Here is a 26,153-nt window from a genome sequence, read left to right as displayed (position 1 = left end):
ACTGGTCCACACGTGCCTGGTGAGCAAGTGCCCTCGGCCGCCCCCTCCTCCAGCCCTGTCCCTGGTCCCCTGTACTGGAAAGGATTCCCCTGTCCTGGCCGTACTGATAAATATGGAAACTCCATCTTTATTGGCTGTATAAACATCTCTGGTCTGTACATACATTTCATACATCATAGTGCAGGGCCTGAAGGGAGGGCCAAAGGGGAGGCCCCAGCAGCACAACACCTCGCCCCTCTTCCCGAAGCCCTGCCCACTCTCCCCAAACCAGGGCCACCTGCTCCTGCTCCCTCTCTCTCCCAGAAGTCACTGAGGAGGGGACAGGGGTCAAGGGGCTAGGAGACAGGAGGGCTTGGTGTGGGAGGACACGTTAAGTGCTAGAATCAAACACTGAAGCAAAACAGGCAAGTGGCACAGGCAGCAAGCAGGGGCGGGGGCAAGGCAGGGCAGGGGAGCGTGGGCCCGTGCCCTCGGGCTCTCGCTAGGGCTCTGGGGTCCTGCCCTGACCACGTGGGAGAGACAGGCTCCGGAGTCTCCGCCTGCCTCCCCAGGAACGAGAGACGGGTGCCACAGGTGAGCCAAGGAGGGCAAGGGGGAGACAGGAGCAAAGGCCCCAGTCCCCCGATTTGACAGCCCCTCTCTCACCCCATCAAACACGTCATGGACACCATCTATGTGTGTACAGCTGGGGGAAGCCAGAGACTCGGATTCTCGGGGGGACTGTGGTGCCTGAGCAGGCAGTGAGGGAGGAAGCTGGCCCGCAGGGGAAAGAACGGAGACCCTCAAGTAGTCTTCTCGGGACACCAGTCAGTGGAAGGAGACAGAGGGCCCAAGAGAGCCCCCCCCAGCCCAGCCAGGGGGGGATGACAGCGGCAACTGCTTCACACGACGACGAGGACAGGGAACAGGAAAGAAGATGAGAAGAGGAATCCTGTGGTAAACAGAGGAGGGGGTGTCCTGCTCCACCCTTGCCGAGCCTCACGCCCAACAGCAGCTGAGACGGGCGCTCACTCCTCTCCCCACACACGGGCCAGAGTGGGAGGGGCATGCGGGAGCCCACGGCCAAAGCCAGTGGGACCCACCCATGAAGCAACACCATCCTTTGGGCTGGTTCCTGTCCAGCCAGGAACTCTCGCCCAGGGACTAACAACAGGGGCAGCACCAGGTCAGAAACATGGGCACAGAGGAGCTTGGCAGGGGCCTGATCTGGTAGGGCAGAGGGACAACACACCCCCTGGGGCCTGCTGGGTAAGCAAATCCTCGGGGCGTCAGGAACGGGGTACCTGGCTCTGCAAAGGGCGAGGAGAGGGAGAAGGAGCAGGTCCAGGGGAGAAGGCCTAGCCACTCAAGGGGTGCAGATCCACTTTGACTTTCTCCCCGCAGCTCAGCATCCCAATTGTGGGGAAGAAGCCCCCAGAAGGTACAACAGCATCCTTCTTCCCAATGATCTTGCCATTCCGAGTGAAGAAAACCTGGGGGTGAAAGAGAAAAGTGGGATAGGCAGGCTCTAGCCTCTCCTCTGAGGATGCTGGAGCTACGTAGGCCTGAGCCCCATCACTCCCAACTCGCACCACCGTTGGAGAGACAGAGGGCGACGCAGGAGGTGACCACGAGAGGGCGTCCCGAGGCCGGAAACCAGCCTCCCAGCCAGTCTCCCCACTCAGCAGCCCCACGCCCACAGCAGCCAGGGCTTCCCCTCTCCCCTCCCTGGGCTCCGCTTTCGGCACTAACACCAGACCTCACCGAGGCCCAAGACCCCTAGTCCAACCCCAGACCCACCCCACTCACCACCACCTTCTTGCCCTCATGCTCCTGTTCTATCTCTTCCCCGTCATCTTCCTCTTCCTCTTCCTCCTCTTCCTCTTCCCCTTCCTGGTGCAGGTACATGACGTTCCGGACATTCCGGACAGCTCGGGCGGTCGGGGACAGGATCACTGTGTCACAGCTGTCATCACTGTCACCTGGGGGCCAGGAAACCTGAGCTCCTGTGGTACTGCCCCCAGCCTCTGCCCGACCAGCCTGGTTGGCCACGGTCACCCCACTCACCCTCACTGTCCAAGATGTAGTCCCGGGGGAACATGATTCCACAGCCCATGATGTCCCCTTTGTAACAGCGTGGCCCAAAGGGGTCCCCCACACCACTGCCATGGAAGATCTTCCCGTCATCTGTCAGAGGGAGGGGAGAGGACACACACCTGAGGGAGGGGCCGACACCCTACAGCCCCTAGAGCGGCCCCTGCTTAAAGTTCAAGTGTCCCTCCTTCCCTCTCTGGCCCTGAGGAAGGGAGGAGAGAGAATGAGGGCACCAGATTAAAGAGAGACACACATCTGTCCCCTCAAGGCGCTAAGGGGAAAACTCCCTCGGGAGCTGGTCAGAGAGCAGGGGGGGGGGTGGGGTGGGGGGGGTGGGGGGGTGGGGGGGTGGGGGGGGTGGGCGGCCCTCGGAGGGGAGGGAGAGGCGGGACCAGGAACTCACAGGAACTCACAGCTCCTCCTTTCTAAAGGAAGCCCTAAAGGAAATCAAGCCGATCAAAAAAAAGAAAATGCAGAATCTGCAGGAAGGGTGCAGAGGGAGCCAACTCAGAGGCCTGGAATGTCCAGTTTGGTCCCAGATCTCCCACCCCTGTTCTGCTCCCCTGGCTTTTTGGGCTGGGAGGAAAAACACAGATGAAGAGAAAGCGCTAGCAGCTTGGGATGGGGAGAGCAGAGAGCGGCAGGGGAAAGTCTCTCCGGCCAGATGCTGAAGGCGAGGCCCCTAGTGCGGGGTCAGGGAAATGGATGTCCCTGTGCCCCTATACCCCACACCCCCAGCTTCCCCAGGGCAGCCCCTCACGCACCTGCATGATAAGCCACAGACCCTCTGCTCCAGCCAGGGTGCCTGTTCTTGGGATAATCCTACACCAAGACAAAAAAAGGAAAGCTGTGGTACCACGCACAGAAAAGAGGACGGGAGAGTGGCTTACGAACTCTCGATCTTCTGAAACAAGCTACGACCCAGATGGCTGCTGCCACCCTGGCAGCCTCACCCCTTCAGGCACTGGAGGTTGCAGGGGAAGGTGGGAAGGTGCTTGGCTTTCCCAGCCAGGGCTGTAGGCTGCCCCCCACCCCACATCCAGGCCTAGGTGCGTGTGGTGCGCTCACGACCCTCTCTCAGCTCCGAGGTGACTTGGGGTCTGTACCCTTACACAGCAGACACATACAGCCTGTTCTGTCTTGGGTTAGACCTCCCTCTGCAGCCCAGCCCCTTGATCTCCCCAAGAGCTCCCAGCTCCGGCCCAACAGCCCCAGAGCTGAGCAGCTCCACAGGCCAAAAGCCAGCACTGGCGCCCACCTTCCGGGCCAGCCCCAAGGCGATGTAGCATTTCTCTCCAGGGTCCACGATCTCCACTTCGAAGTAGTGGCTACGGGTGCTCAGCGGGTGCCGGGCCTGGGCCAGCCCCACGTCCACGATGCTCTTGCCCTTGCCCAAGTACTCCAGTAGCTGTGGGGGAAGAACCAGGGGTGGGGGGCAGGCTAGCACCCCACCCCTGGAAACCTGGTTCCAGGGCCATCTGGGGACCAGTTTTCCTGGGTCTCACAAAAAGCCCTGGCCGAAAGGGAAGGGATCCTGGAGGCACAAAGTGGGCCTCAGGGTTCCAGGCAGGCATGGGAGAACAGGGATGGGGGCAGGGGCGTGGCGGTGGCAGCACGAGCAAGAGGGCTGAGCCCCTGCTAAAGGCTGCGCCCACCTGCCTACCGAGCCAAAAACCCTCTCCTTGCTGTGGGGAGCCAGCGAGAGCAGCACGGCGATCCGGATGGCCGAGCGCCAGGACCACACAGGGGTCTGTAGACTCTGCCATCACTTCCCTCAATCACCCTGCCAGGAAAGGGCCACCCAGGGGCTCTGAACACAGAGAAGAGGAGAAGCAAAGGCTAGGCTGAGAGGAAGCCTGATGGCTTTCTCAGGGTGCCTCAGGGGGATGGGGAGGATGCAGAGGTTAGGGGCCAACTCCAGACGTCCGGGGGAGGGGAGACGAGCTCAGAAGCCAGTTCTGCCTGGGATGGGACTGATATAATTTCTCAAGGTCTTTGTTTTACTTGGCTTCGAACAGAGCTGTTTGTAGCAGGGTCAGGGAGGTGCCGAGGGGAGCCAGGGAACCGAGGACACCCAGCTCTTCTCCTTCATTTAATGCGAGGAAGGGGAGCAGGCAGAGAGAAGCTAGAAAGGCAGGCGTTCCTGCTCCCAGCCCCTCATGGCTCTTTCCAGCTGGAGCAGGGGTGTGGAGGGGAGATGACTGATGGGCTCTTGGGGCTCTTCGGCCCCACAGTGATCCTGCCTGGGCATGATGGGGCGGCAACCCCCGATCTGGGAGGATTTATTTATCAGTTGTCATGGTGATCGTAGGGCTGTGACTCAACCCCATCCCTCTTTCCCCCACCCTCAGCATCACCTGGGATTCCTTAATCCCTTTTTAATTAACCAAACTGCCCCTCAAGACTTTCTTCTACCCTCCCACCCCTCAGGCCCTGAAGAAAACTCACTCCCTGAGGATCTCCTCCACTTATCCCTGGCAGACGCTGGCCTCTCACCCCACAAAGAACTCCTGCCTGAACAGGAAAGGCATCACGCTCGCCTGCACCAGTGCCGAAGCCTCCGTGTGTCTTCAGCAGAGGCAGGCGCTGCATCCTCACCAACCGCTTCAGGGAGGCAAGAGAGGGACTCGGCCCCCCTCTCAGCCCTGGATCCCCGAAGCCCTGTCACCTCAAGTCCATTCTCCCTTCCTCCCCAGAGAACTGGAGGCAGGGGACAGGGGGCACCAGGAGAAAAGCCAGCGGTGTACGGGAGGCCACCTAAACTTTCTTCTCTCCTTCCTGCAGCCAGGACCATACATGTTTCGGGCTACACTGGCTCTGTGATATTCATACTCCTAGCTCAAGTCTCCATTATCTCACACTGCTTTCTTCCATCAGAACGGGGTCCCCTGCAGGTGGTCTTCTGATTTACTGGGTATTATGAAGGCCCACACTGTTTAAATTCGATTTCTGGTCCTCTGTATGTCCTCAGCGTGGCCTGGGTTCCTCCTCTGCATCTCTCCCCACAGGGCCCGGAGGGGTGTGGTATGATGCACATTAACTAACATAGACTCCACCCAATCCGAGCAGCCCCCAGCCCAACCTCTCCACCCTGCATTGCAGAACTGGGTGGGGGATCCCACAGCTGCCCTTGACCCACTCCATCCAACTGGCCTCAGCATAGGAAACACAGTGTTCTCCACTTCCAGAGCCAAGAGACAGCAGATCCAGATCCTGATCCTTGGGAAAAACCCGCCCAACCATTCCCTGTGCCTCAGCCCAGAGGAAGGCAGGCTGCTGGTTTGTCTATGGATAGGGGGGGATGGTTCCTTAAGCTAAAAGGCCAGGAGGATGAAACACACTAACGTGGGACTCTAAAACCCACTCCCCAGCCCGCCGAGCAGCTCAGAAAGCAGAGCAGCTCAGACAGACTGCTGAATGCCTGGAAGACTAGGGCCATGCACAAGCCACCTCTTCAAGAGAGGAACCACCCACCCCTTAGGGTGTAAGCCCCTGGATTCATCTGTTCCTCTGGATCCACTCTCCTGCCCCTGGGCAAAGTCCTCCCAAGCCCTGGGAGCCTTCTCAGAGCACTCAGAGGAGGGGGTGGGGGAAAGTCTAGCCTCCCTGATAGATCCTTGCTGAGTGCACTCCTCCCCTCCTTAGACTAGGGCTGGTAGAAATCTAGAGGAGATGAGAGGTTTAGCACCTGGAGTCTGAGTTGCTAGAATCTTGATGCTGGTCCCTCAATCTGTGCCTCAGGTGCCTCTTAGTTTCTACTTTTTTTTTTTTTTTTTTTGGCCACGCCACGCAGCTTGCGGGTTCCCTGACCAGGGATCGAACCCATGCCCCCTGCAGTGGAAGCGCGGAGTCCTAACCACTGGACCACCAGGGAATTCCCAAGATACCTCTTAGTTTGAAAGAGAATCAAACAGACCTGGGTTCAAATCCTAGCTCCTATTACTTACTAGTCACTAAACTCAAGCAAGTGACTCTCACTTCTTTAAGCCTCAGATACTTCAGCAGTAAAATAGGGGTACCACTACCTGCATCTCCAAAAATGGGTATGACGAAGTGAAATGAGTGTCAAGGGCTTAGTCTGGAGCCTGACCCCCGGTAGATGATAAATGCACATATCAGCCTTTCCCTGACTCAGGAAATGGGGGTGATACTGGAATATCTGAAAGTTCCAATGCTCCCCAAACATTAACAGTCGCCCCCAAGCTACAACAGACTGGAACTGCCAATCACAAAGAAGGAAAGGATCTTTCACCTCAGCCCTTACCCCCAGCTAGAATGGTCCCTTGGGCTCCCAGGACACTCCTCAGATGACTCCATCCCAAAGGACCAACTGTCTTCCTCCCAGTGTTTCTCCTCAAACAATACCCCCAATCAACAGGCATGCTCCTTTACATCTTTGGTGGGGGTGGGGAACTCTTTCCTTAAGGCTCTCAAGACCCCCTCCCCACCCCACCTCCCTCCACACACAACGGAAGCCTTGAGAGGCCAAACAGGTCAACTCCACAGAGCGGAGGCTGCAGACCAGAGTGCAGAGAGCCTCCTGCACCCCGCCCCCTCCCTCCTACAGTAGCCCTTCTCAGCCTCCTCTCCTGCTGCGGCCCGCCCTCCTCCTCTTGCCAGCAGAGACCCTAATCCCTCTTGACAGGAGCAAGGGAGGACTCAGTGCCCGGAGGGCCTAGAAGCAACTGAAACACGAACGAAGAACAAGCTCCCCACCGGCCAGCTCAGGCCCCAACACGGTCTCCTTCTGGGTTGGGCCCAGGGAGGACCCCTGAGAGGGTGGGGCCTCATTCACCCCACTTTGTGTACCAAAGCTGTTGCCCCGTCACTAAGGAGTTGTTAGAGGAGCTATGAACAGATATGAGAAACAAAGACAGAATGAGTCTAATCCCCCAGCCCTACCTACTGCCCCCCGCCCTTGACACATTACCTCACTGTGCAAGGCCTGGGGACCGGAATGAGGGGCAGCACCCCGTGCCTGAGCAAATGCAACAGCAATTCTTCAGCCTCCCGGAGCTCTGGGAAGGGGGCGCTCTTTAGGAGGGGAAAGTGAGGCCACAGGAAGCAGGGAAAGACTTCCCTCTGGAAAGAGCCGGTCTGTCTATATATAGATCCTCAGATCAAACAAACACAACTAAATATTAACAACTCTTGAATCTAGGTAGTGGGGATACAGTGGGTGTTCACTGTGCTATTTTTTCAACTTTCCTGTATGTTTGAAACTTTTCATAATGAATTGTTGGAGGAAAAAAAAGGGTCAGGGGTCGAATTCACTCTTCTGTAATGGGAAGAACCAGTGAGAAGGGAGAAGAGAGGATAATTGAGACTACAAAACTGGGAGAAAGGGCTAGGAGTAGAAGAATTCCAAGGTAGCCAAGTAAACTCACCTAGGAGGCCCCTGGCTAAAGACACTAGACAGGAGAAATCCCCAGGGACGTGGGAATTTAAGCCCAGGAACTCTGGATTCATCTTGTGAGAAGCGAGCAGGAGAGACTGGCTACAGAAGAGTGGGCCTGGGCAGAAGGCAGCAGCATATATCAGACAGTGGAAAAAGCGGGGGTAGGGGTCAAGGAATGAATATCTGGGCTTAGTTCTGCTACTAATTCGCTGTTTGACATTTGATCAAGTCTCTTCACTTTTCTCTGGGATTGTTTTCTCAGCAGTACAAGAGGATATATGGGAATGTGCGGGCAGTCACGACAACTGGGGCGGGGGGGCGGGGCGGAGCTACCAGCATCCTGGGTCTGGGAACCAGGGATACTAAATGTCCTGCACATCAAGGAACTATCTCACCTAAGATGCCCACAGTCTCTGCACTGAGAAACCTGGACAGGATGGCATCAAAGCCTCCCCCAGACCTTTATGGTTCTATGGGGTGTCCTCCTGGGAACATCACCTGGGGCAGGAGAAACAGGCTGCAACAAGAGCAGAGGTCTGAGGTCTCAGGAAAGGTCTCCCCACAGAGGGGGACGTAAAAACAGGAAGGGAAGAGAGGAGAAGCAGCTGTGCTGGACATCTTTAGAAATAGGAGGCACAGGCACAGCCTAATGACCTCTCCCAGGCTCCTCCAGGCTGACACCACTCTGACTGCTGGACTGGAAATACAGTGGATGGTCAGAAGGGACAAAGAGGATGAGGCAAGGAGGCCAGGAGGCAAGAGTGGATGGGGGGCCGAGGGGCTGGCAGAAACTGGGTAAGTCACCCTCATGTGAAAGATGAGGTAGCTGGCAAGACTAGAAGAGAAGCCTGCGTCCCTCAAGAGGCTCATGCCCACGTCTGTCCCAGAGGAGCAAGTGCGCAGGCAGCAGTGTGCCTACCCTGCCAGCTGCCCCAGCTGGGGTGCGGGTTTGACAGAAGAGCTACACTCAACAGCTTATGTCCAAGAAAGAAAAAAATTCTTAAATGTGTGGCCTGAGGGCACTGGGGGAAGGGCAGGGAGGAAGGAAGGCTATTTATAAATGTCTACAGGATTCCGCATCAATTAGAAAAGACTGCCTGGGAGGAGCAGGGAGCAGAGTGGGGACAGGTCCAGGCAGGAGAAGGGTGCCAGGAAAAAAACTCTTGAGGAGAGGTCAAGGATGAGAGCTGGAACATCGCCCTGGCTCAGTCCCAAGTTCAACTCTGTAGATGTTGTCAAAATGATGGTGGAAGGGGAAAAGAAAGGAGGAATGAAGGTCAGGGAGTGGGCATCTGAGGCCTCCTGGACCCTAGTGCCAGAAGGGGGTGCAGAGTGCCCAAAGCTGCAGGAGGCCACACTTTCTGCCATTTTCCTTGTGTTTGACTCACCTTGAACTCCAGAGTGGAGAGCCTTACTCATAATCCACTCCCACCCCCCGCTGCTTCTGTTTTGCTATCAAAGGCTGAGTCGAAAACAGCCTGGGTTGGGGTGAGAATGCCAGAGGGCGGAGGAAAAGGTTGAGCCAGGAAGGAGCGGGAGGGCAGCAGAGGGACAATTCGAAGTGGAAGGCCCGAGCGGCCCACTAGAGGTCAGGGCCAGACCCCTAACTCAGCATCCATTCACTCCCAACCCAGCATGAGGCACAGAGGGTAGATATGAAGAATTTCCCTCTCTCAAGGTCCATACACTTCCCAAGAAAGTTTAAAATCTAGGCAGGGGACTAAAGCAGGTATGATGAGATGTATAAAAAGGCCAGCTTTGGAGGATCAAGGACTCTCACTGAATCATTATCTGCCGCTATTCTCATCCTCTATAAAATGTAGGAAGGCAAAAGAGACTGTGATTGATGCTTACTCGAAAAAGATCTCAAAGAACCTTCCCCAGCATGAGTGGGATTTGTGACCACACCTGCTCCACAATGCAGAGAATGGAAAGCTGGGCTAGCTGGGCTGGGATCAAGCCAAAAGGGTATTCCAGGCATCTGGCCTCCAAGTCAGCCCAGCCTCGCAAAGGCAGGCGTGCAGGGCAGCAGCGTGCATGGGTCGGGGGGGGGGGCGGGGGGGGGCTTGAAGGAACGAAAGAAGGCAAAGGAGAGCTACTGGCTACTGCTTGTTCCCAGGGTTAAGCAACTAGGCTGAGCTCTCAAACAAAGAGAAGGCAGGAAAGAGGACCAACGCTAAGGAGAACACCGATCTGGACTCAAGAATCATGTCAGGATGCCAGGCTCTCCTGACAAAATTCCCACTTTCCAAAACCCTACAAAAGACCCTGTCTTGGGACTTCCCTGGTGGCGCAGTGGTTGAGAATCCGCCTGCCAATGCAGGGGACACGGGTTCGAGCCCTGGTCCGGGAAGATCCCACATGCCGCGGAGCAACTAAGCCCGTGCGCTGCAACTACTGAGCCTACGCTCTAGAGCCCACGAGCCACAACTACTGAGCCCGTGCACCGCAACTACTGAAGCCCTCGCACCTAGAGCCGGTGCTCCGCAACAAGAGAAGCCACCGCAATGAGAAGCCTGCGCACTGCAATGAAGAGTAGCCCCCGCTCGCCGCAACTAGAGAAAGCCCGCACGCCACAACGAAGACCCAATACAGGCAAAAATAAATAAATAAACTAATTAATTAATTTTAAAAAAGACCCTGTCTTCACTCCCTATTCTAAGCAATCCTGACATGCTTCTGTGGACCCCGGGATTCGGCCCAGCCCTACCTGCCCCTTACTTACAGTTCCGCAGACTCTGACGTCGTGCAGCCGGCCCCACTCGTCCTCGTAACTGTCCACCATCATGACACTGTCGTCCTCGCGGCCCAGCTCAGCGTTCAGGTGCAGCCGCACCTCCTCACCCAGGGAGTGCATGCCCACTGCTGGGAACAGCCCATCGGGGGACATGGGCATGATGGTGGAGCCCACCTGCAGCAGAGGGAGGGGGAGGAAGGGAGGGAGCTGCCGCCTGGCTCACTGTCCCACAGCTCATCTAATTCTCACAAGGGGACTTTTGAGATGATGCAGCCAGTCATCATCACACACGCTGACAGATAGCAAAACAGAGGTACAAAGAAGCATAAAAAGCTGCTGAGTACTCCTAGCTGAGCAAGGTACCCGCGGAGCTAGAAGGCAAACACAAGTCTCTCGACAACCCCTCATACACTTTAGGTACGCATGAGTGTGGACTGGAGCAGGAAAGTGCTGAGCATAGATGCTTAAGGGAGGAAGACCACTAGGCTGGCCGGCGGAGGCCTGAGAAGGCAATTTCCCAGGGTGGGAGATGGGGCTGGGGAGGAGAAGAAAGAGAGCCGGGGTCTCTCCTATTTGCTCTTATCCCATCCCTTCACCATCACTAGTCTCTCTCTGAAGAGGGAAGGAAAGGAGAAGTGAAACAAGGAACACGAAACACAGAAAGGACATATCCCCAAAAGCATTCAAGTCAAAAATCCCAAGAGGACCTCCAGCTTATGCAGCCAGGTCATAATCTCCCCGTCTTTTTTTCTGCTCAAAACCTTCCCCCACATCACCAATTCTGTCCCCCACAGTTTCTGCCCCTCCTTCGCTGCACAAACCTGCCCCTCTGTGTCCATCACCTGGGGAATGTCCCAGCTTCCCCTGGGTGTGGGGAGCATCTTCTCCTACATGCAGGAGACCCCAGGAGAATCTGAGGCTGAACTGAAGAAGATGGGAAATATGCCCGTGGGGCCCTGGGCAAGCCCCAGCCAGCAGACTCTTTCTTATTACTCACACAAATCCCCGGACAGCTTCAAGCCGTTTAAATCCCACTCAGGATGTCCCACTTACCCGCTTCCCATTTTTGGTGAAGAAGATCTGGGCAGTCTGCACATCAAAGGACACTGGCTCAATGCCACAACCAATCCGGTCCCCGGAGTTGCACTTTGACCCAAACTGGCGGCCCTTGGCCCGGCCATTGTACAGCCTGTGGACAGAGCAGCACAGACACAGGACCCGAACCTGGCTTCCCAACCTCTCCCCAGTGCTCCTGCTCCCGATCACTCTGCAACGGCATCTACCTACGTTCTCGGGGGAGCTCCACCCTCCCCTTTAAGTCTGCAAACCTCCAAGGGTAGCCAACAGGCCACCTTCCTGTCCCTATCAGAAAGGTCTATAAAAATACCCCAAGACCAGTGAAGGAATAGCCAAAGCCACCCTGAGGTAGTCCATTATACCCAAGATTCCCAAATCCGTAGGAAAGGGGTCGGGTTCCACAAAAGGCAACTCACTTGCCATCATCAGCATGGTAGGCTACAGAGTCAGGCAACCAGCCAGGCTGGTGATCCAAGCTGTAGTACTGAGGGACCAGTCCCACAGCAATGGTACCCCGGACCCCGCTGTCCACAATAGACACCTGGAGGGAGGAGAGCAGGGCACAGTTAGCAGGGAGGGGAGTTAGACATCAAAGCGGGCTGAGGCTCAAAGAGCAAAAGACAGGGGAATCAGAGAAAAAGTCAGGGCACTCAGAGGGAGAACTGGAGAAAGTGGGGGCCCACTTTACCACAATTACTTAGAAAATAATTTCCAAGCTATGGAAAAAGATGGGAGATGGAGTAGATGCTGGGCTTGGGTTAGGGGGTGGGAAAGGACATGGGTCAAAGTCTACCTAGGTAAAGAGCAGGAGAGCAGAAGGGACAGGGTGAAAGGACTTTAGGGTGCCTCTCAGATTAGGCACCATGCTATCCTGGGCCCTTTTCCCAGCCAACAGGATAATCCTGATGGAAAATTTAAAGGACCAGTCAAGAATCCAGTAAAAGAACGCCTTGGAGCTTAACCATCTCACCCCCTGCTCTGCCCACCCACTGCCTTGATCACCTCAAAATAATTGCTGTCCTTCGTCAGGGGTCGAGAAGCCACGTAGCAGCCAACTTCACCAGAGTTTCCATGGTAACTGAAGGAGGAATGAAGGGGGAGTTCCATTAGCAGCCTAGCCCAGGGGTTGGGGGGAGGGCCTCAGCATCCCCAACTCCCACCCTGTGAGGGCCAGCACAGAAGAGAATCCATCAGGCCATACTTCAGGACATCTGCACAAACACCATAACAAGATACTTGAGGTCACCCACCCTACCCGCCGCCTCCAGCCAGGGCCCAGCCCACACCAGACCAATGCAAGCCTGGCTTCTTCACTGCCGGTGGGGAAGAGAATGTGGAGCCTCCCTCAGTTGCCTATAGGGGTCTCACAACCCTGTCTAACCTCAGTCCCTCATGCTGCAGCTTCGGCCCTTTTCCTCTGGCTCTGTCCTCAGTGGAGCTGGAGAGCGGCTGGTCTCGATCCTCGGGACCAAAGCCCTCCGCAGATTGGAAGACAGTTATTCAGTCCCCACTCCTCAGCTTTCTTGTCTCCAGGCTAGATAGCACTACTTCCTTCCCCCCTTCCAGTGACAACTTTGTGAGAGAATTAGACTCGGATGGAGTCAGGGGAAGAGTTCAAGCCAGAAAATAGAGCGAAAACAAACACAAACACACAAACCAAAGGGTTGGAAGGCAGTAAGCAGGATGCACTACAGAACTGTCCTTCCCAAAACAGGAAATCCACTGCCTTTGAATGGCCATTCTTCACCGATCCCAACTCCAGAGATGCAGGCAGGAGACCCAGGCATCGCACAGACTCGCTGGAGTCCTTTCAACAAGGCAGTTGGGCAATTCCTGAGACCCCAGCAGCCTCCATCTCTGACATGACTGCTTCCAATGCAGACCAGGACAGAGGGACCCAGAGACACAGGCAGAGGGGGGTGCGGGGTGAAGAAGCATATACTGCTCCATTCGGAAAGGCCTCCAGGGTTTACAGCATACCCCTCCATGTGCAGTGCAGACAGTCCTCTACCTTTGCAAAAGCCCCTTTTCATCTCTAAGATCTGGCACAGAAAGGAAAATGTGGAAGCAGTCCCCGAAACTCACCTCAAAGTGTCTCCATCTACAAGAATGTGCTTGAACCTCTCCTGATATCGGAAAGCCCGGACCTCTCGAATCTCCCGGATCCTCCGGCGCCAATTCAGAAACCGGTAGTGCAGGTTGAGGTCATCCATCTTGTTCATGAGAACAAACCTGCCAGGGGGAGAAGGGGATTGAGGAGGAGGAAGCAAGGTGCTGAGCAAAGTACCTCAGCCTGTTCCACCCAGAATGCGGAGAGGACACTGGACTTGAAGCCAGTTGCCCAGATTGACCTCAACAGTCCCCACCCTCATCCTTTCATTCAGCAAACATTTACTGAGCTCCCACTATGTGCTCCTACTGTCCTAGGTGCTAGGGATACAGCTGTGAACAAGATGAATGGGATGTCTGCTCTCATAGCACTTCCATTCTATTGGGGGAGGCATGACAGGCAATAAACAAACATGACAACGTTAGACAGTGGAGGAAAAAGCAGAGTGCTGTGATAAAGAATAATGGGGTGAACTCTATGAGATGAAAAGGTGACAGGCATGTAACAAGCCCAAGAAAGAGCATCCCAGGCAGAAGGGACAGCCAGGACACAGGTCCTGAGGTGCAAGGCAGCTGGCATGGTAGGAAAATAGAAAGGCCAGGTGGCTAGTGTGTAGGGAATGTGAGGGAGGGAGAATGTACCAGAAGAGGATGGAAGGAAGGTAGGGGCCAGATCAACTCCCTACAGACCATGTTAAGGAGTGTGAATTTTATTTCAAGTGTGATGGGAAAGCTCTGGAGGGTTTTAAGCAAGAAAATTATATGATTTTAAGGTTTATCAGATCGTAAAGATCATTCAGGCGGTTGGTTGGAGACTAAACTGATCCTATAAGGAGCAAGAACAGAAGTGGCAAACAATTAATTAGGAGGCTGTTGCAGCTGTTCCGATGAGAGACGGCATCCCCAAAGATGGTAGCAGTGAAGATGGAGTGGAGTAGGATGACCCAGGTATTTAAACCACTAACAGTGCTAACATATGAATGAATGAATGAATGGACGAATTTTTCCCAAAGCGACAAAAAGGGGAGGTACTTTCTCTTCCCATCCCCCAAACCCTTGGACAAGGGTTCCATCCAGGCCTGACTGTGCCTTGCACACAGCAGGGGCTTAGGAAGCCTCGGCTAGGCTGAATTCAATCCCAATGCGCATATTACACGCTTCTGCAGTAGCTACAAGCCACCGCGTGACCAAAAGGGTAGGCAGCTGTGGGGCAGCCCTAGGATTGGCCTCCTTGGCACTCGGCCAGGGGGCTCGACCCTAGGTCGATGTTGGCGCCCAGACCTAGGGGCATCTGCTTGCCTAGAACCCCACAGCCTTGGCGCCGCCGAGACGCGGCCGCACCGGGCCCCGCCTCCACCCCGGGCACAGCCCGATCACTCAGACAAGACCCGGGGGAAAGGGGCCCTGGTCCGTCAGTGTGACTACGCCCAGTCTCCCCAGGCCCTGCACTGGGCCAAAGAGGGTCCCCAGGGAGGAAGACCAGTGACCAGAGCGCAAGACCCCGCCCCTGACTCCGAAGCCTCTTCCCAGGACCCCAGCCTCCTGCCTCAGGCTCCGTGGAGACCGACCCGAGGCCTCCGGGACCCCGCCCCCGATCCCCGCCTACCGGGGCCGCCGCGTCCTCCTCATCCATAGGCCTCTGAGCTCCGCTCACTAGCTCTTCGGCCACCGCCACCACACACATCCGGGTCCCCGCCCTTCCTACGCTCCCCGAGGCCCGCCCCTTTCTACCCACCCCGGCCAACCTGCAGCGGCTGAGGACGACAGGCACCTGCAGAAGCCAATCGGAGGACGCAGGCCGGGTCGGGCGCGGCCCGGTGAACCCGGTACCTAGTGCCGGGTAAGGGGCTGCTAAATGCGGGTGTCGAGAGGGTGGGAGGTGGCGACGTGGCAGCGCGGACGCAGCACTGGGCGCCCTGGGCGCTGACTGGCCGGTCAAGGGGCGGCTCCCTCCGGGCGGGGTGGGCGGGGAAGGTCGCTGCGCACCCACAAATACTGAGACTATTCCCTCAGCGCTCGTTCCGTGTCAGACGTGAGGCTAAGAGCTTTGTAGGAATGTCCTTTTAATCCGCTCAACAACCTTATGAAATGAGTCTTATTAAATCCTTTTTGTAGATGCAGAGCCTGAGGCTGGCCTCCACAGCTCGTGCGCCTGTTACCATGTGCTTTGTATTCTCCAGAGCTCCATTTCATGTTACCTTTCCTTCATTCTAGGCAGGGCATTCCTTTCCCGGAGGAGAACTTCAGATGCAAAAAGCAGTGGCATGAAACGGCACGCTGTTCAGGAACAGAGGGGTTGGTGTGACATAAGGAGAGTTAGGCTGGGGCCATAATGTGAAGGGAAGAAAGATACTGACATTTATTGAGCACCTACTAAAGGGTGATTATTGCCATTCTGGGGAGGATTTCCCCGTTTCCTCCCATCACCGAATTTCTCTATTCCAGATAGGAAGGTTTTCCCTCCTCTGTATTCTTATACCATGTCGTTTGCACCTCATTTATAGCACTTATTACAGTCTTACTTTTATTATTAAAGTAACTTGTGTTTGTAGATCTGTCTCTGCTGGACTGTGAGCTCCTTCAGACCCCTGAGAGCTATCCTATTCTTATCATAAATAGGTGCTCTACAAATGTTGAATGAAATGGAAGCCATCCTCTCCTATACCATAAACAGTGGCCACTTGGCATAATGGAGATAAGGTGTCAGAAATAGGTGTAGACCAGACATTAAGAAATCTGGATTAGAACCCCAGATCTGTGACTGACATTTACTTGTCATGTTTCCTTAGGCTCCTTAATCTGGGACAGTTATTCAGTCTTTCCTGAAGAGTAGATGCCAATTATCTTGTTTAATATCCCTCAGTTTCATTTTATCTGATATTTACTCATTATTAGATTGAGGTTATGCATTACCAACTTCATCCAGATCTGTGATTAATTTTGAGATAATTTTTTTCTTTTTTTTTTTGCATATGGACGTCCAGTTGTTCCAGCAGCATTTGTTAAAAAGACTGTCCTTTCTCTACTGAATTCCTTTGCACCTTTGTCAAACACCTATTGAACAAGTAAAAAAAAAAAAAAAAAAGTGTTTAAAGAAAAGGAAAAAAATCAATTTACTGTATTTTTGTGGGTCTATTTCTAGACTCTCTGTTCCACTGATCTGTTTTTCTATCTTTATGTTTTGATTACTATAGCTTTATAATGAGCCTTGAAATCAGGTAGTATAAGTCCTTCAATTTTGTACTTTTTAAAAGTTGGTTTGAGTTATTCCAGATCCTTTGCTTTTCTATATGAGACAATCAGCTTGCCAATTTCTACAAAAAAGCCTTCTGGGATTTTAATTGGGATTACATTGAATCTATTGATCAATTTTGGGAGAACTGACATTTTAACAATATGGAGTCTTCCAATCCATGAGGATTGTACTGAAGTCTCTTACTCTAATCCAGTACCACAGGGTTCATTCTAGCCTTCCTCCCTACTTCTCTCTGACAGTGAGAAACCCAATATCCATTACTTATTTGCTCAACCCCAGTACATATTAAGCAGTTGCAAAAATTTTAACCCATAAGCCCATGAGAAACAAATTTATCAACCAGAGTACAGTGTTTATGTAGAGTGTAGAGTATGCCATTACAATTATCTTTAGCCTTACAGTTTCCAGTCATAACACTGTTTTCCAAATTACTTAGGTCAGCACCTTTTTTTTTTTTCTCACCCCCTCAGTGTGTTTTTGTCATACATATATAATACATTTAGATTCACCTGTTACAGTCTGCATTCTATCCTGGAATACCCTACCATCCCGATTGGTTTTTTAGGTGTTTATTAAGTGTGTGTTGGATGGACAGATATTAATTCTAAGCTCCTTGGGAGCACAATTCCTCCCTATTTATGTCCATATAATGTAGTTACATCCACATAAATAAATGCTTTATCAGTCTACTGAATATATTTTTACTCATGTAATTACCAAAAAAAGCAAAACTCAGACCCCCAGTTATTATTTCTTTTCCACTAATGATTCCCAGCTCCCAACCATCTGGCTGACTCCAGCCCAGTCTAGAAAACTGCTCTGCTCCCTTCCCAGTTCTCCTTTCTCTGATATCATTGGGACACTGGGAATCTAGACAGAACAAATCATGCACACACATCCACACGCATGCCTCTTTCCCCTCATCTCTGTTACACAAAGATGTGCTTTCCTATCTGAGATGCCCTCCTCCCTCTTCTCCTAAACTCTTTTTTTTTTTTTTCGGCCTTGCCATGAGGCATGTGGGATCCTAGTTCCCCGACCAGGTATTGAACCCAGGGCCCACAGCGATGATAGCACCAGGTCCTAACCACAGGACTGCCAGGGAAGCCCCCTAAACTCTACTTTAAAGCCCTATTCTCGGGACTTCCCTGGTGGCGCAGTGGTCAAGAATCTACCTGCCAATGCGGGGACACGGGTTCCATCCCTGGTCTGGGAAGATCCCACGTGCCCTGGTCCTGGAAGATCCCACATGCTGCGGAGCAACTAAGCCCGTGCGCCACAACTACTGAGCCCATGCGCCGCAACTACTGAAGCCCGCGCGCCTAGAGCCCATGCTCCGCAACAAGAGAAGCCACCGCAAGGAGAAGCCCTTGCACCACAACGAAGAGTAGCCTCCGCGCGCTGCAACTAGAGAAAGCCCACACTAAGCAACAAAGACCCAACGCAGCCAAAAATATAAATAAATAAATAAATAATAAAAATAAATTTAAAAAAAAATAAAGCCCTATTCTCCGGGAAACCCTCTTTGGTTTATCCTGGGGCCAGGTTTCCCTCTCTTATTGAACTCTGACCACACTGTGGCCTCTCAGTCTCTTTGGCCTTTACTTGGAGAACAAGGAGGAGAAATAGGAGAAGAGAGGGGAGGGGCTAAAGGAGTTGGAGAGCCACAAGACCCCCTGGGGTGGGTGGCCTGGGCTAGCTCAGAAGTAGAGAAGCACCGGTGGAGCCTCCAGAAGAGTTACAATGCGCCCGCTTCACCTCTCAAGGCCCTCCCCCAGGACTGCCTTTGCTCCCACCCGAAACAACAACTTTTACCTGTATCAATTCCTAACTCCTTACATGAGCTGAGAGCTGGGGGGTCCAGAGGTGAAGAAGGTATGGGGCTCCTGTTCTCAAAACACTCAGAATCTGAGACTTCCCTGGTGGCACAGTGGTTAAGAATCCGCCTGCCAGTGCAGGGGACATGGGTTCGATCCCTGGTCCGGGAAGATCCCACATGCCGCGGAGCAGCTAAGCCGGTGAGCCACAACTACTGAGCCTGAGCTCTAGAGCCCACGCGCCTAGGGCCGGTGCTCCGCAACGAGAGAAGCCACCGCAATGAGAAGCCCGCGCACCGCAACGAAGAGTAGCCCCCGCTCGCCGCAACTAGAGAGAAAGCCCGTGCACAGCAACCAAGACCCAACGCAGCCATAAATTAATTAATTTAAAAAAAAAACCCAACACTCATAATCTAACTGGAAAAATAAGACACAAGAAAAGATGAGCAAAAATTTAAGATAGCAACACAACAATGTGGATGAATTCAAAGAAAGGCAGACAGCTGGCTGAGCAGGTGGGGATGAGGTGGCAGAATTTGGTTTGTGGTGAGAGGAATGGGGGGGGGAGAATTTCATCCTTATGAGCTAAAAATTTGGAGTCCAGGGGAAGAAATTACCTCTGAGCACCACACCTTCCCTTCCCCTAATCTCAGTTCAGACTCAGAGATGAGAAACTGCCAAGAGGTTTTGGGGAAGGTGATCCCACCAGATGGCTGAACCAGAGTGTGCTTCCAGGGCCAGCTGTCCACAGGGTCATGATTGGCATATGAGAGCATGGGTCCTTGGGGGGAGGGGGGGCATGGAGTACCACCAAAGGCCTTTGAGGAGGAGAGAGTCACAGGAGCAAGACCAATTGTGCGTGTGGGACAGATGGCAGAAACCAGAGGCTGGAGACCAGCGGAGGTTATCGTAACAGTTCCCATCAGACCCACACCAGACAGGCCATGTCATGACGTGGTCATTGAGCCTCCTCTCTGGTGCTTTCTGTTTGTGGACTGTGCCACCACTTGTCTTTCCTCAGACTCAAAGCTCAAAAGGATCCAGGCAGGCCCCCTCCTTTACCCCTGGTTCTCAAAAGGAAGTCAGCACCTGGGGGTGCTGTGGATTTGGAGGGATGGGCTGGGTGTGAGAGATGCAGAGCATAAGGGAGCAGGACGACAGAGTGTAACCTGCAAGAGGAGAAGGAAGTCCTGTCAAAGTTTATTTATAAAAAGCCTAAGTAACAGCCCAAGCTGTTTAGTCTTTTCACAGCCCTGACAGAAGCTTTCTGCAAGCTCTTCTCTCCACAGAGGCCAGACAGAGTTCCAGAGGTTTGTTTGCACCTTGGCCCACACTCCATCCTGAGCACTCACCATGCGCTTCCTACCTCTGCTCTGGGCGCTGAGGTGAAGGGCATCCCAAAGGGAGGAAAAGCAGAGTTCGAGAGTCTCAGACTTCGAGAAAGAGCCTGGTTAGACCCCAGCACTGACAGCACAGCTCGCCGCTCTGGACATCCATGCTGGAGGCATGGGGACGAGGGAAGAGCAGTGCTGGGGTGGCGGGTGGGACTGGGCTGTGCAGTGGCTGTACTTAGACTGCATGGAGGGACCAAGCTGGGCAGGGGGTAGCAGTAAACGAGAAATCTGTAAGGGTGGCGGTGGTGATGTGGGAGGGGGAAGGGGGAATTTGGGAAGGCAGCGGTGGATGTGAGAGGCTAGCAGAGTATTGGGCTTCTCTGCAATATAACCTACCAAAGAATACAAACTTCTTTAAAAAGCCACACTGGGATCCTGCAGGGAGTATGGCCATCTCTTCCCCATCTCAACTTTCCACAGACCTTTCCATCTTATTCAGAAGCAGCAAGATGGAGCTGAGGAGAAAAGCCCTAGCTAGAACCACGTGCAGGGCGAAATAAATCGTGATAAGGACGGAGGGACAGGATGGAGCTCGCTACCCTGGGGTCAGAGCTTGGAGAAGGAGGTCCCAGAGCCTCCCAGAGGAGAGCCTCCAGAGAGAGGAGAGCTGCTCCTCCCACTCCCCCAGCACCCCCTCCTCCCTGCCTGCCCAATCTGCGTCACAGTCTCAGGGCTACTGTAAGACGCTGCTCGCCAAATGCTGGTCCTAGGGTCCCAGGGTAGCCCCAGGGGGCGGGCTGGGAGTAAAGTTCTTTTTATTTTGTATTTACCTAAAAGTTCAGGAAGCCCTTGCTTACATTCTTGCTTGGAGGCCCAGAATTTAAACTTAGTCACTGCCCAGAGCCGTTGTTTTAGGAAAGAATGAGATGGCCGGTGTTGCGTAACCCAGAGCTGGGTGGGTGTGGGTTGCAGAAGGAAACGGTCCTTCTTCCTCCCTCTAGGAAGGAAGGCTCAGCTAGGAGTTCTCAGATGGGCGGGGCACTGCCTGGAGAAGGGCGGCCAGGGGTGGGGAGCGGGGGTAGACAGACCAGCGTGTGAAAGCCCAGGGAGCAGGCAGACTGAAACACTCGGACCAGTCACCATCCAACCCCCCTGGGTAGAGCACAGCCTGAATAATCCAGAAAACCCAAAGGGTGGTACTGGGTGGGTGTGGAGTGGAGGACAGATTCTGGGAAAGGAGAGGAATGGAGGGGTGGGCTGACCTGGATGAAGGGCAGGGTGGGTTGGGGATCTGCTCTCTGGCCACTGTCCCTAAGAGCACCCAGAGTATGGGTTCCTCTAATCCTCCCCCCCCCGCCTCCCCCCCCCCGCCTCCCCGCTCCCCCCCCCCACCATAATTTCAGCTGGCCAGTCCCCCGTCCCTACCTCCCAGGTGTTCAGCCAGTTCTGCGGGCACGCTCCGCCCCCTGCAATCCCTCCAGACTCCCATGGTCCCAACACAATGCTAGGATTTCTGACAGTTCATTCAAGATGTGCTTCCGCCTCCCCTCACCTCACCCCTTGCTTCCCCCAACCCCTTCTACTATCATCTTACCCAAGTCTGGCCCCCAGTACCCGCCTTCCCCTCAGTCACATCTCAGGGAGACCTTCTCTCGCTCCTGCCTCAGCTTTGCTCTTCCTCTCCTCGCCCCTGGTTTAGTCTCTTCCATGAGCAGTCGGTTCTCCCAAGACCCCACTCTCCGTCGTCTCCTCCTTTTCTCTCTTTTCACCCGCATTCCTCTCATGACCCCCACACCATCCCTTCTCCATCCACTTAAGTCCGCCATCTTCTCACTCCCCATCGGAGTCCCTCCGTCTCCTTCATCCGCCACACATGTACCCGAACTGGATTTCAGGTTTCCCCTTCACCCCTACTGCCGCTTCCACCCCTCCTGCTTCCACCCCTTCCCACCCTCCAGGGCCTCCAGCCAGCTGTCCAGCTCCCAAAATCCGGGCGAGATTCCCGGGAACAAAGCAAGAAAAATCAGAGTAATTTGGGAAGTAAACAGAAACCGGGAGGAGGGAGGAGGTAGAGAAGAGTGGGGAGGACCCAGGTGGAGGGGGGGCCTCTCCAGTCCCACCCAGTTTAGGGAATGCCCCTGCCTTCTCCACCGCCCCCCCCTTCACCTGGCTCTTAAAGGGCCCGGCCCCTGCCGGCGGCTACTTAAGGCAGAGGGGCGGCGACGGGCAGCAGCTGCGCTACGACTGCTCTGGGAGGAGTGGACGGGGCAAAAATCTTGACCATGACCCCCCACAGGCTGTTGCCGCCACTGCTGCTAACTCTGCTGCTCGCTGCCCGCCCAGGAGGCGCCTTGGCAAGGTGCCCAGGCTGCGGGCAGGGGGTGCAGGCGGGTTGTCCAGGGGGCTGCGTGGAGGAGGAGGATGGAGGGCCGCCGGCGGAGGGCTGTGCGGAAGCTGGGGGCTGTCTCAGGAGGGAGGGGCAGCAGTGCGGGGTCTACACTCCAAACTGCGCCCCAGGACTGCAATGCCAGCCGCCGGAGAAAGACGAGGCGCCTTTGCGGGCGCTGCTGCTGGGCCGGGGCCGCTGCGGCCGGGCGCGCGCGCCCTCGGGTGAGTCCGCGCCCCGCCCCTGCCCCGCCCACGTGAGCCCCGCAACTCTGCCGGCAGGGTACGGGAGGGATGCGCACGGGCAGCCCTGCTATTAGGGTCCTGAGATTGACGCTTCCTCCTCCCCAACCCTGGTGGGGGTACATTTTAGGGGCTGAAGGGGCCAGTGCAGGGAGCTCCTAGGAGTCAGGGGTACGGCTGGGGGCCCTAGGGATGAAGCAGGGAGATGTCTGAGCCCGCAACCCTTTTTTGCCCCCTCGACCTATTTTCTCTTGAGGGGAAAGGGAGGGATGGAAGGGTTTAGGGACGTGCTGTATGCCACAGAGGCCCAGCTCCTTCAGCCCTAGACCCCCAAGCTGGAGAAAGGACCCAGGCATTGTTATCAGCTTCCACTTGGAGAAAGAGGGAAGAGAACTCCAGACTCCCAAATCCTGCACACACTGAGAAATATCTCCTCTTAATATCAGGGTGTCCAAAGCACCCGAACATGGGGTGGAGAATAGAAGATGGCTCAAACCCAGAGCAGTTTCAGACTAGACTAGGGTTAGATGTCTGGCGCTGGCCCTCCCCCCTCCCCACCCAGAGCGGGGGGTAGAGGTGGGAAAAGAAGGAGTCTGCCAAATCAGGGTTATGATTTAAAGCTTCTCAGAACCCTCCACCCACCCCACCCCACCCCACCCTAACCCAGAGAGGAGAATAGAAGGCTGAGTCATTGGGTGGGTGGGACAGAAGTGAGTCAGAACCTAAAAGATGGGGGGCAGCAGGGAGATGGGAAGAGGAGGAAATACAAACGGCCCCCACCCCAGGGGCATCTGAGCTCCCAGTTTTTTCCGCAGGGAGGATGGGAAATCAACTTGGAGTTTCTTTCAGTCCTAAATGCCTGGGTCCAGGCTGCTAGGGGTCTTCCTGCAAAGAGGTGGTCTGGATGGGTCAGAGGAGGCAGCTGGGAGCATGGTCGTGGTAGGATGCTGAATAGAGGGAATGAGGGGCAAGGTCTGAGGAGTGTGGAGGAAGAGGGATCAGACTCAGGATTGCAGAGGAAATGGTTCTTGGCTTTTGAGTAGTAGGCAGATGGGAGCAACTTCAGGGCTCATAATATCTCATTTTACAGCTGGGGCAAATTCCAAACAGTGCCCGCTCCCCTCCCTGTCTTTTCTTTGCCCTGACACCCTGACTTTCCCTTCCCATCCTGAGCTTTCCCCAAACCCCCCAGTACAACGTGTGCAACTTTCTCCAGAGCCAGGAGCGGCCTGCATGTTGGAAGCCACTCATTCCTGCACCTTTGCAGCCTGCCCACCTTCCACCTCCTGGTTAAGGGCTGAATCACACATGCTCCTGGGACCACTGGGGTTGAGCTGGGCTGAGTCTCAGGGGACCAGAAGGGAGAGGCCCCCACTGCAGTGCCCCCAAAGTAACCATGTCTCAGCCCTGGGAGGGGTGGGCTGAGTCACAGCAGGGTCACAGCGGGGACACACATTCCACTTGGGTCCCTGCTGACCCCCCTCTCACCGCCATTGCTCTTCTGCCCCAACTCCCTGGCTTGGTGCACCCCCTGCTGGCCTCTGGTGGAACAGCCCGGTCTTTTCACCCAAAGCCCCAGGCTTCTCAATCAATGAACGTATTGATTTTTGCTTTCCAAAGTGCTTCTCCTTTATAAGCCTTAAAACTAGTCTGCGGGGGACTTCCCTGGTGGTCCAGTGGGTAAGACTCCGTGCTCCCAACGCGGGGGGCCTGGCTTCGATCCCTGGTCTGGGAACTAGATCCCGCATGCATGCAGCAACTAAGAGTTCGCACGCTGCAACTGAGAGTCCGTATGCCACAACTAAGAAGCCCACATGATGCAACTAAAGGTCCCGCATGACACAACTAAGACCTGGTGCAACCAAAATAAATAAATATTTTTTTTAAAAACTAGTCTGGGGATATTATCATGAAAGGTAATATTACCATTTGTCAGAGAAAGAAACTGAGGCCAGGAGAAGGTAACAGTGGAGCCAAACTGTAAACCCCCTCACTACTCTGAAAGCCCCGCTCGTTTCCACTGGGCTCTGGCCTTTGACATCTGGTTGATTTCCGGCCTCTTCTTCCCCATTCCTCTTGTGGCTGTAGGGGAGAATCCTAAGGAGAGTAAGCCCCAAGCAGGGACAACTCGCCGGCAGGACATGAACCGCAGAGACCAACAGAGGAATCCGGGGACCTCTACCACTCCCGCCCGGCCCAATCCTGGGGGCGTCCAAGACACTGAGATGGTGCGTTTGGGGCGGGCAGGGAACAGGAGGGGTGGGGAGTCCTGGAGATTCCCATCGGAGACTGCTCCCTTGGGCTTGGCGAAGTCTTCCATCCCAGTCCTGGGAGCCTGGCTGGTGGGGCCGGCAGGCTCTGCAGCAGAGCTATCCCTTCCTCCAGGGCCCCTGCCGCAGACATCTGGACTCAGTGCTGCAGCAACTCCAGACCGAGATCTACCGCGGGGCTCACACCCTCTACGTGCCTAATTGTGACCATCGGGGCTTCTACCGGAAGCGGCAGGTGAGGCCATTCCTCTCCTCCCTTGGTCTATCAGTACAAGGGTCCTACCAGCAATTGGGTAGGGGGGCTTACAAAGTTGCATAAATAAGACACTTGCCCTGCCCTTAGGGCTCTCCCAACTTTAGGGCCCACACAAACATAGAGAATAACCAACCACAGCTACGGGAGAGCAGTTAGACTATCTAAGCAATGCCTAACTCAGAGGTTCACAAACATGAGGAGCATCAGAATCACCCTGGTGTGAACACAGGTGGCTGAGCCCCGCCCACAGAGCCTGAAAATTTGCATTTCTAATGCGGCCTCTAGTGATGCTGATGCTGTTGGTTTGGAAACCACACTTTGAGAACCACTGTTCTGGCCTAGAAGAACAGGCACAATTTGGTGGGTGGAGAAGAGAAGCCATGCAAGGGAACCCAGTGGGCCTCGCTGTCCTGAGAACACTCAGATGTTTCCACAGACTCAGACTCAGGAGTCGACAGCCCGGCCCCCAACCCACGGGGCCCCTCCCATCTCTCCTGGGCCACACCTCTGATCCTTGTGCCTCTCTCCCCAGTGCCGGTCCTCCCAGGGGCAGCGCCGAGGTCCCTGCTGGTGTGTGGATCGCATGGGCCAGCCCCTGCCCGGGTCCCCAGATGGCGATGGAAGCTCCCCCTGCCCCACCGGGAGCAGTGGCTAAGGCTGGGTGGGAGGCTGCATGGCCACTGGCAGGAGCGTGGGGCTGTCATCTTGGGTTATTTGTTGAGTGCTGAGTAACTCAGGGGCCCAGAGCCCCACACTCCACCTGCAGGCCCTGCCCCATTGTCAACCTCACACATGGAAAGATTGTTGGTGTTGGCTTGGGGTGTTAATAAAGCTGTGTTGGGGGTCTCTGGCCTACGTCTCTGTGTTCACCTCTTACATTGTGGAGTCCCTGGCCCTTCTCTCTACGCCGTCCAGCCTCTTATAGCAGCTCTCTTCTCCTGTGGACTACCATCTGTCCTTCCCGCCACACTTGGAATGACAGAGACAGCCACTGGTAGAGGCTTCATGGCCTCAAGCCTCACCCAACTGCCCACCAGGGAGTGGAAGGCAGCAGGTGGGGGCAGGGAGACACTGAGGCCGTGGCCTTGGTCTGAGGTTGTGACCTTGTTTCTAACACTGATCTTTGGACACAAAGGGAGAGGAACGATTAATAGTTAATCCCCACCAGGAACCCAACAAAGAGGAATTCTCAAGCACC

General features: G+C 54.8%; 2 protein-coding genes across 3 annotated transcripts; one reads left to right on the top strand and one right to left on the bottom strand.

Moving 5' to 3' along the window:
• Nucleotides 1–101: 101 nt before the first annotated feature.
• Nucleotides 102–15,088, bottom strand: SPRYD3 (SPRY domain containing 3). 2 transcript variants are annotated; one of them, XR_009702577.1, is made up of 12 exons: nucleotides 15,001–15,088; nucleotides 13,371–13,517; nucleotides 12,288–12,363; nucleotides 11,702–11,826; nucleotides 11,262–11,397; nucleotides 10,197–10,382; nucleotides 3,332–3,481; nucleotides 2,838–2,895; nucleotides 2,047–2,166; nucleotides 1,789–1,961; nucleotides 1,284–1,472; nucleotides 102–931 (listed from the first exon to the last, which is right to left on the bottom strand). XR_009702577.1 is itself a non-coding variant. In XM_061205572.1 (11 exons), the coding sequence occupies exons 1-11, from the start codon at nucleotides 15,021–15,023 to the stop codon at nucleotides 1,338–1,340; spliced, it is 1,329 nt and encodes a 442-aa protein (XP_061061555.1). In that variant the 5' UTR covers nucleotides 15,024–15,088; the 3' UTR covers nucleotides 102–1,337. The 2 variants fall into 2 exon arrangements, 1 of the variants encoding a protein (XP_061061555.1); XM_061205572.1 differs by having other exon boundaries at nucleotides 102–1,472.
• A 6,904-nt stretch (nucleotides 15,089–21,992) lies between these two features.
• Nucleotides 21,993–25,807, top strand: IGFBP6 (insulin like growth factor binding protein 6). The gene is made up of 4 exons (XM_061204493.1): nucleotides 21,993–22,411; nucleotides 24,518–24,657; nucleotides 24,815–24,934; nucleotides 25,488–25,807. Exons 1-4 carry the CDS (start codon nucleotides 22,084–22,086, stop codon nucleotides 25,608–25,610), a joined length of 711 nt encoding a protein of 236 aa, XP_061060476.1. The 5' UTR covers nucleotides 21,993–22,083; the 3' UTR covers nucleotides 25,611–25,807.
• The last annotated feature ends 346 nt before the right edge of the window (nucleotides 25,808–26,153 follow it).

This window comes from Eubalaena glacialis, chromosome 11, assembly GCF_028564815.1.
Source record: "Eubalaena glacialis isolate mEubGla1 chromosome 11, mEubGla1.1.hap2.+ XY, whole genome shotgun sequence".
Taxonomy (NCBI): domain Eukaryota; kingdom Metazoa; phylum Chordata; class Mammalia; order Artiodactyla; family Balaenidae; genus Eubalaena; species Eubalaena glacialis.
The sequence above is the reverse complement of the archived record's forward strand: the minus strand, read 5'-3'. Positions and strand labels throughout refer to the sequence as shown.

What these genes read in the sequence shown, in the direction of transcription:
- IGFBP6 (XM_061204493.1), top strand. Translation starts at nt 22,084, where the DNA reads ATGACCCCCCACAGGCTGTTGCCGCCACTGCTGCTAACTCTGCTGCTC. An exon ending in CCGGGCGCGCGCGCCCTCGG is followed by an intron (nt 22,412 to 24,517) that starts GTGAGTCCGCGC and finishes TTGTGGCTGTAG; the next exon opens with GGGAGAATCCTAAGGAGAGT. An exon ending in GCTTCTACCGGAAGCGGCAG is followed by an intron (nt 24,935 to 25,487) that starts GTGAGGCCATTC and finishes CTCTCTCCCCAG; the next exon opens with TGCCGGTCCTCCCAGGGGCA.
- SPRYD3 (XM_061205572.1), bottom strand. Translation starts at nt 15,023, where the DNA reads ATGAGGAGGACGCGGCGGCCCCG. An exon ending in AGGAGGACGCGGCGGCCCCG is followed by an intron (nt 13,518 to 15,000) that starts GTAGGCGGGGAT and finishes TCCCCCTGGCAG; the next exon opens with GTTTGTTCTCATGAACAAGA. An exon ending in CCTTGGGGCTGGCCCGGAAG is followed by an intron (nt 2,896 to 3,331) that starts GTGGGCGCCAGT and finishes GTCTTGGTGTAG; the next exon opens with GATTATCCCAAGAACAGGCA.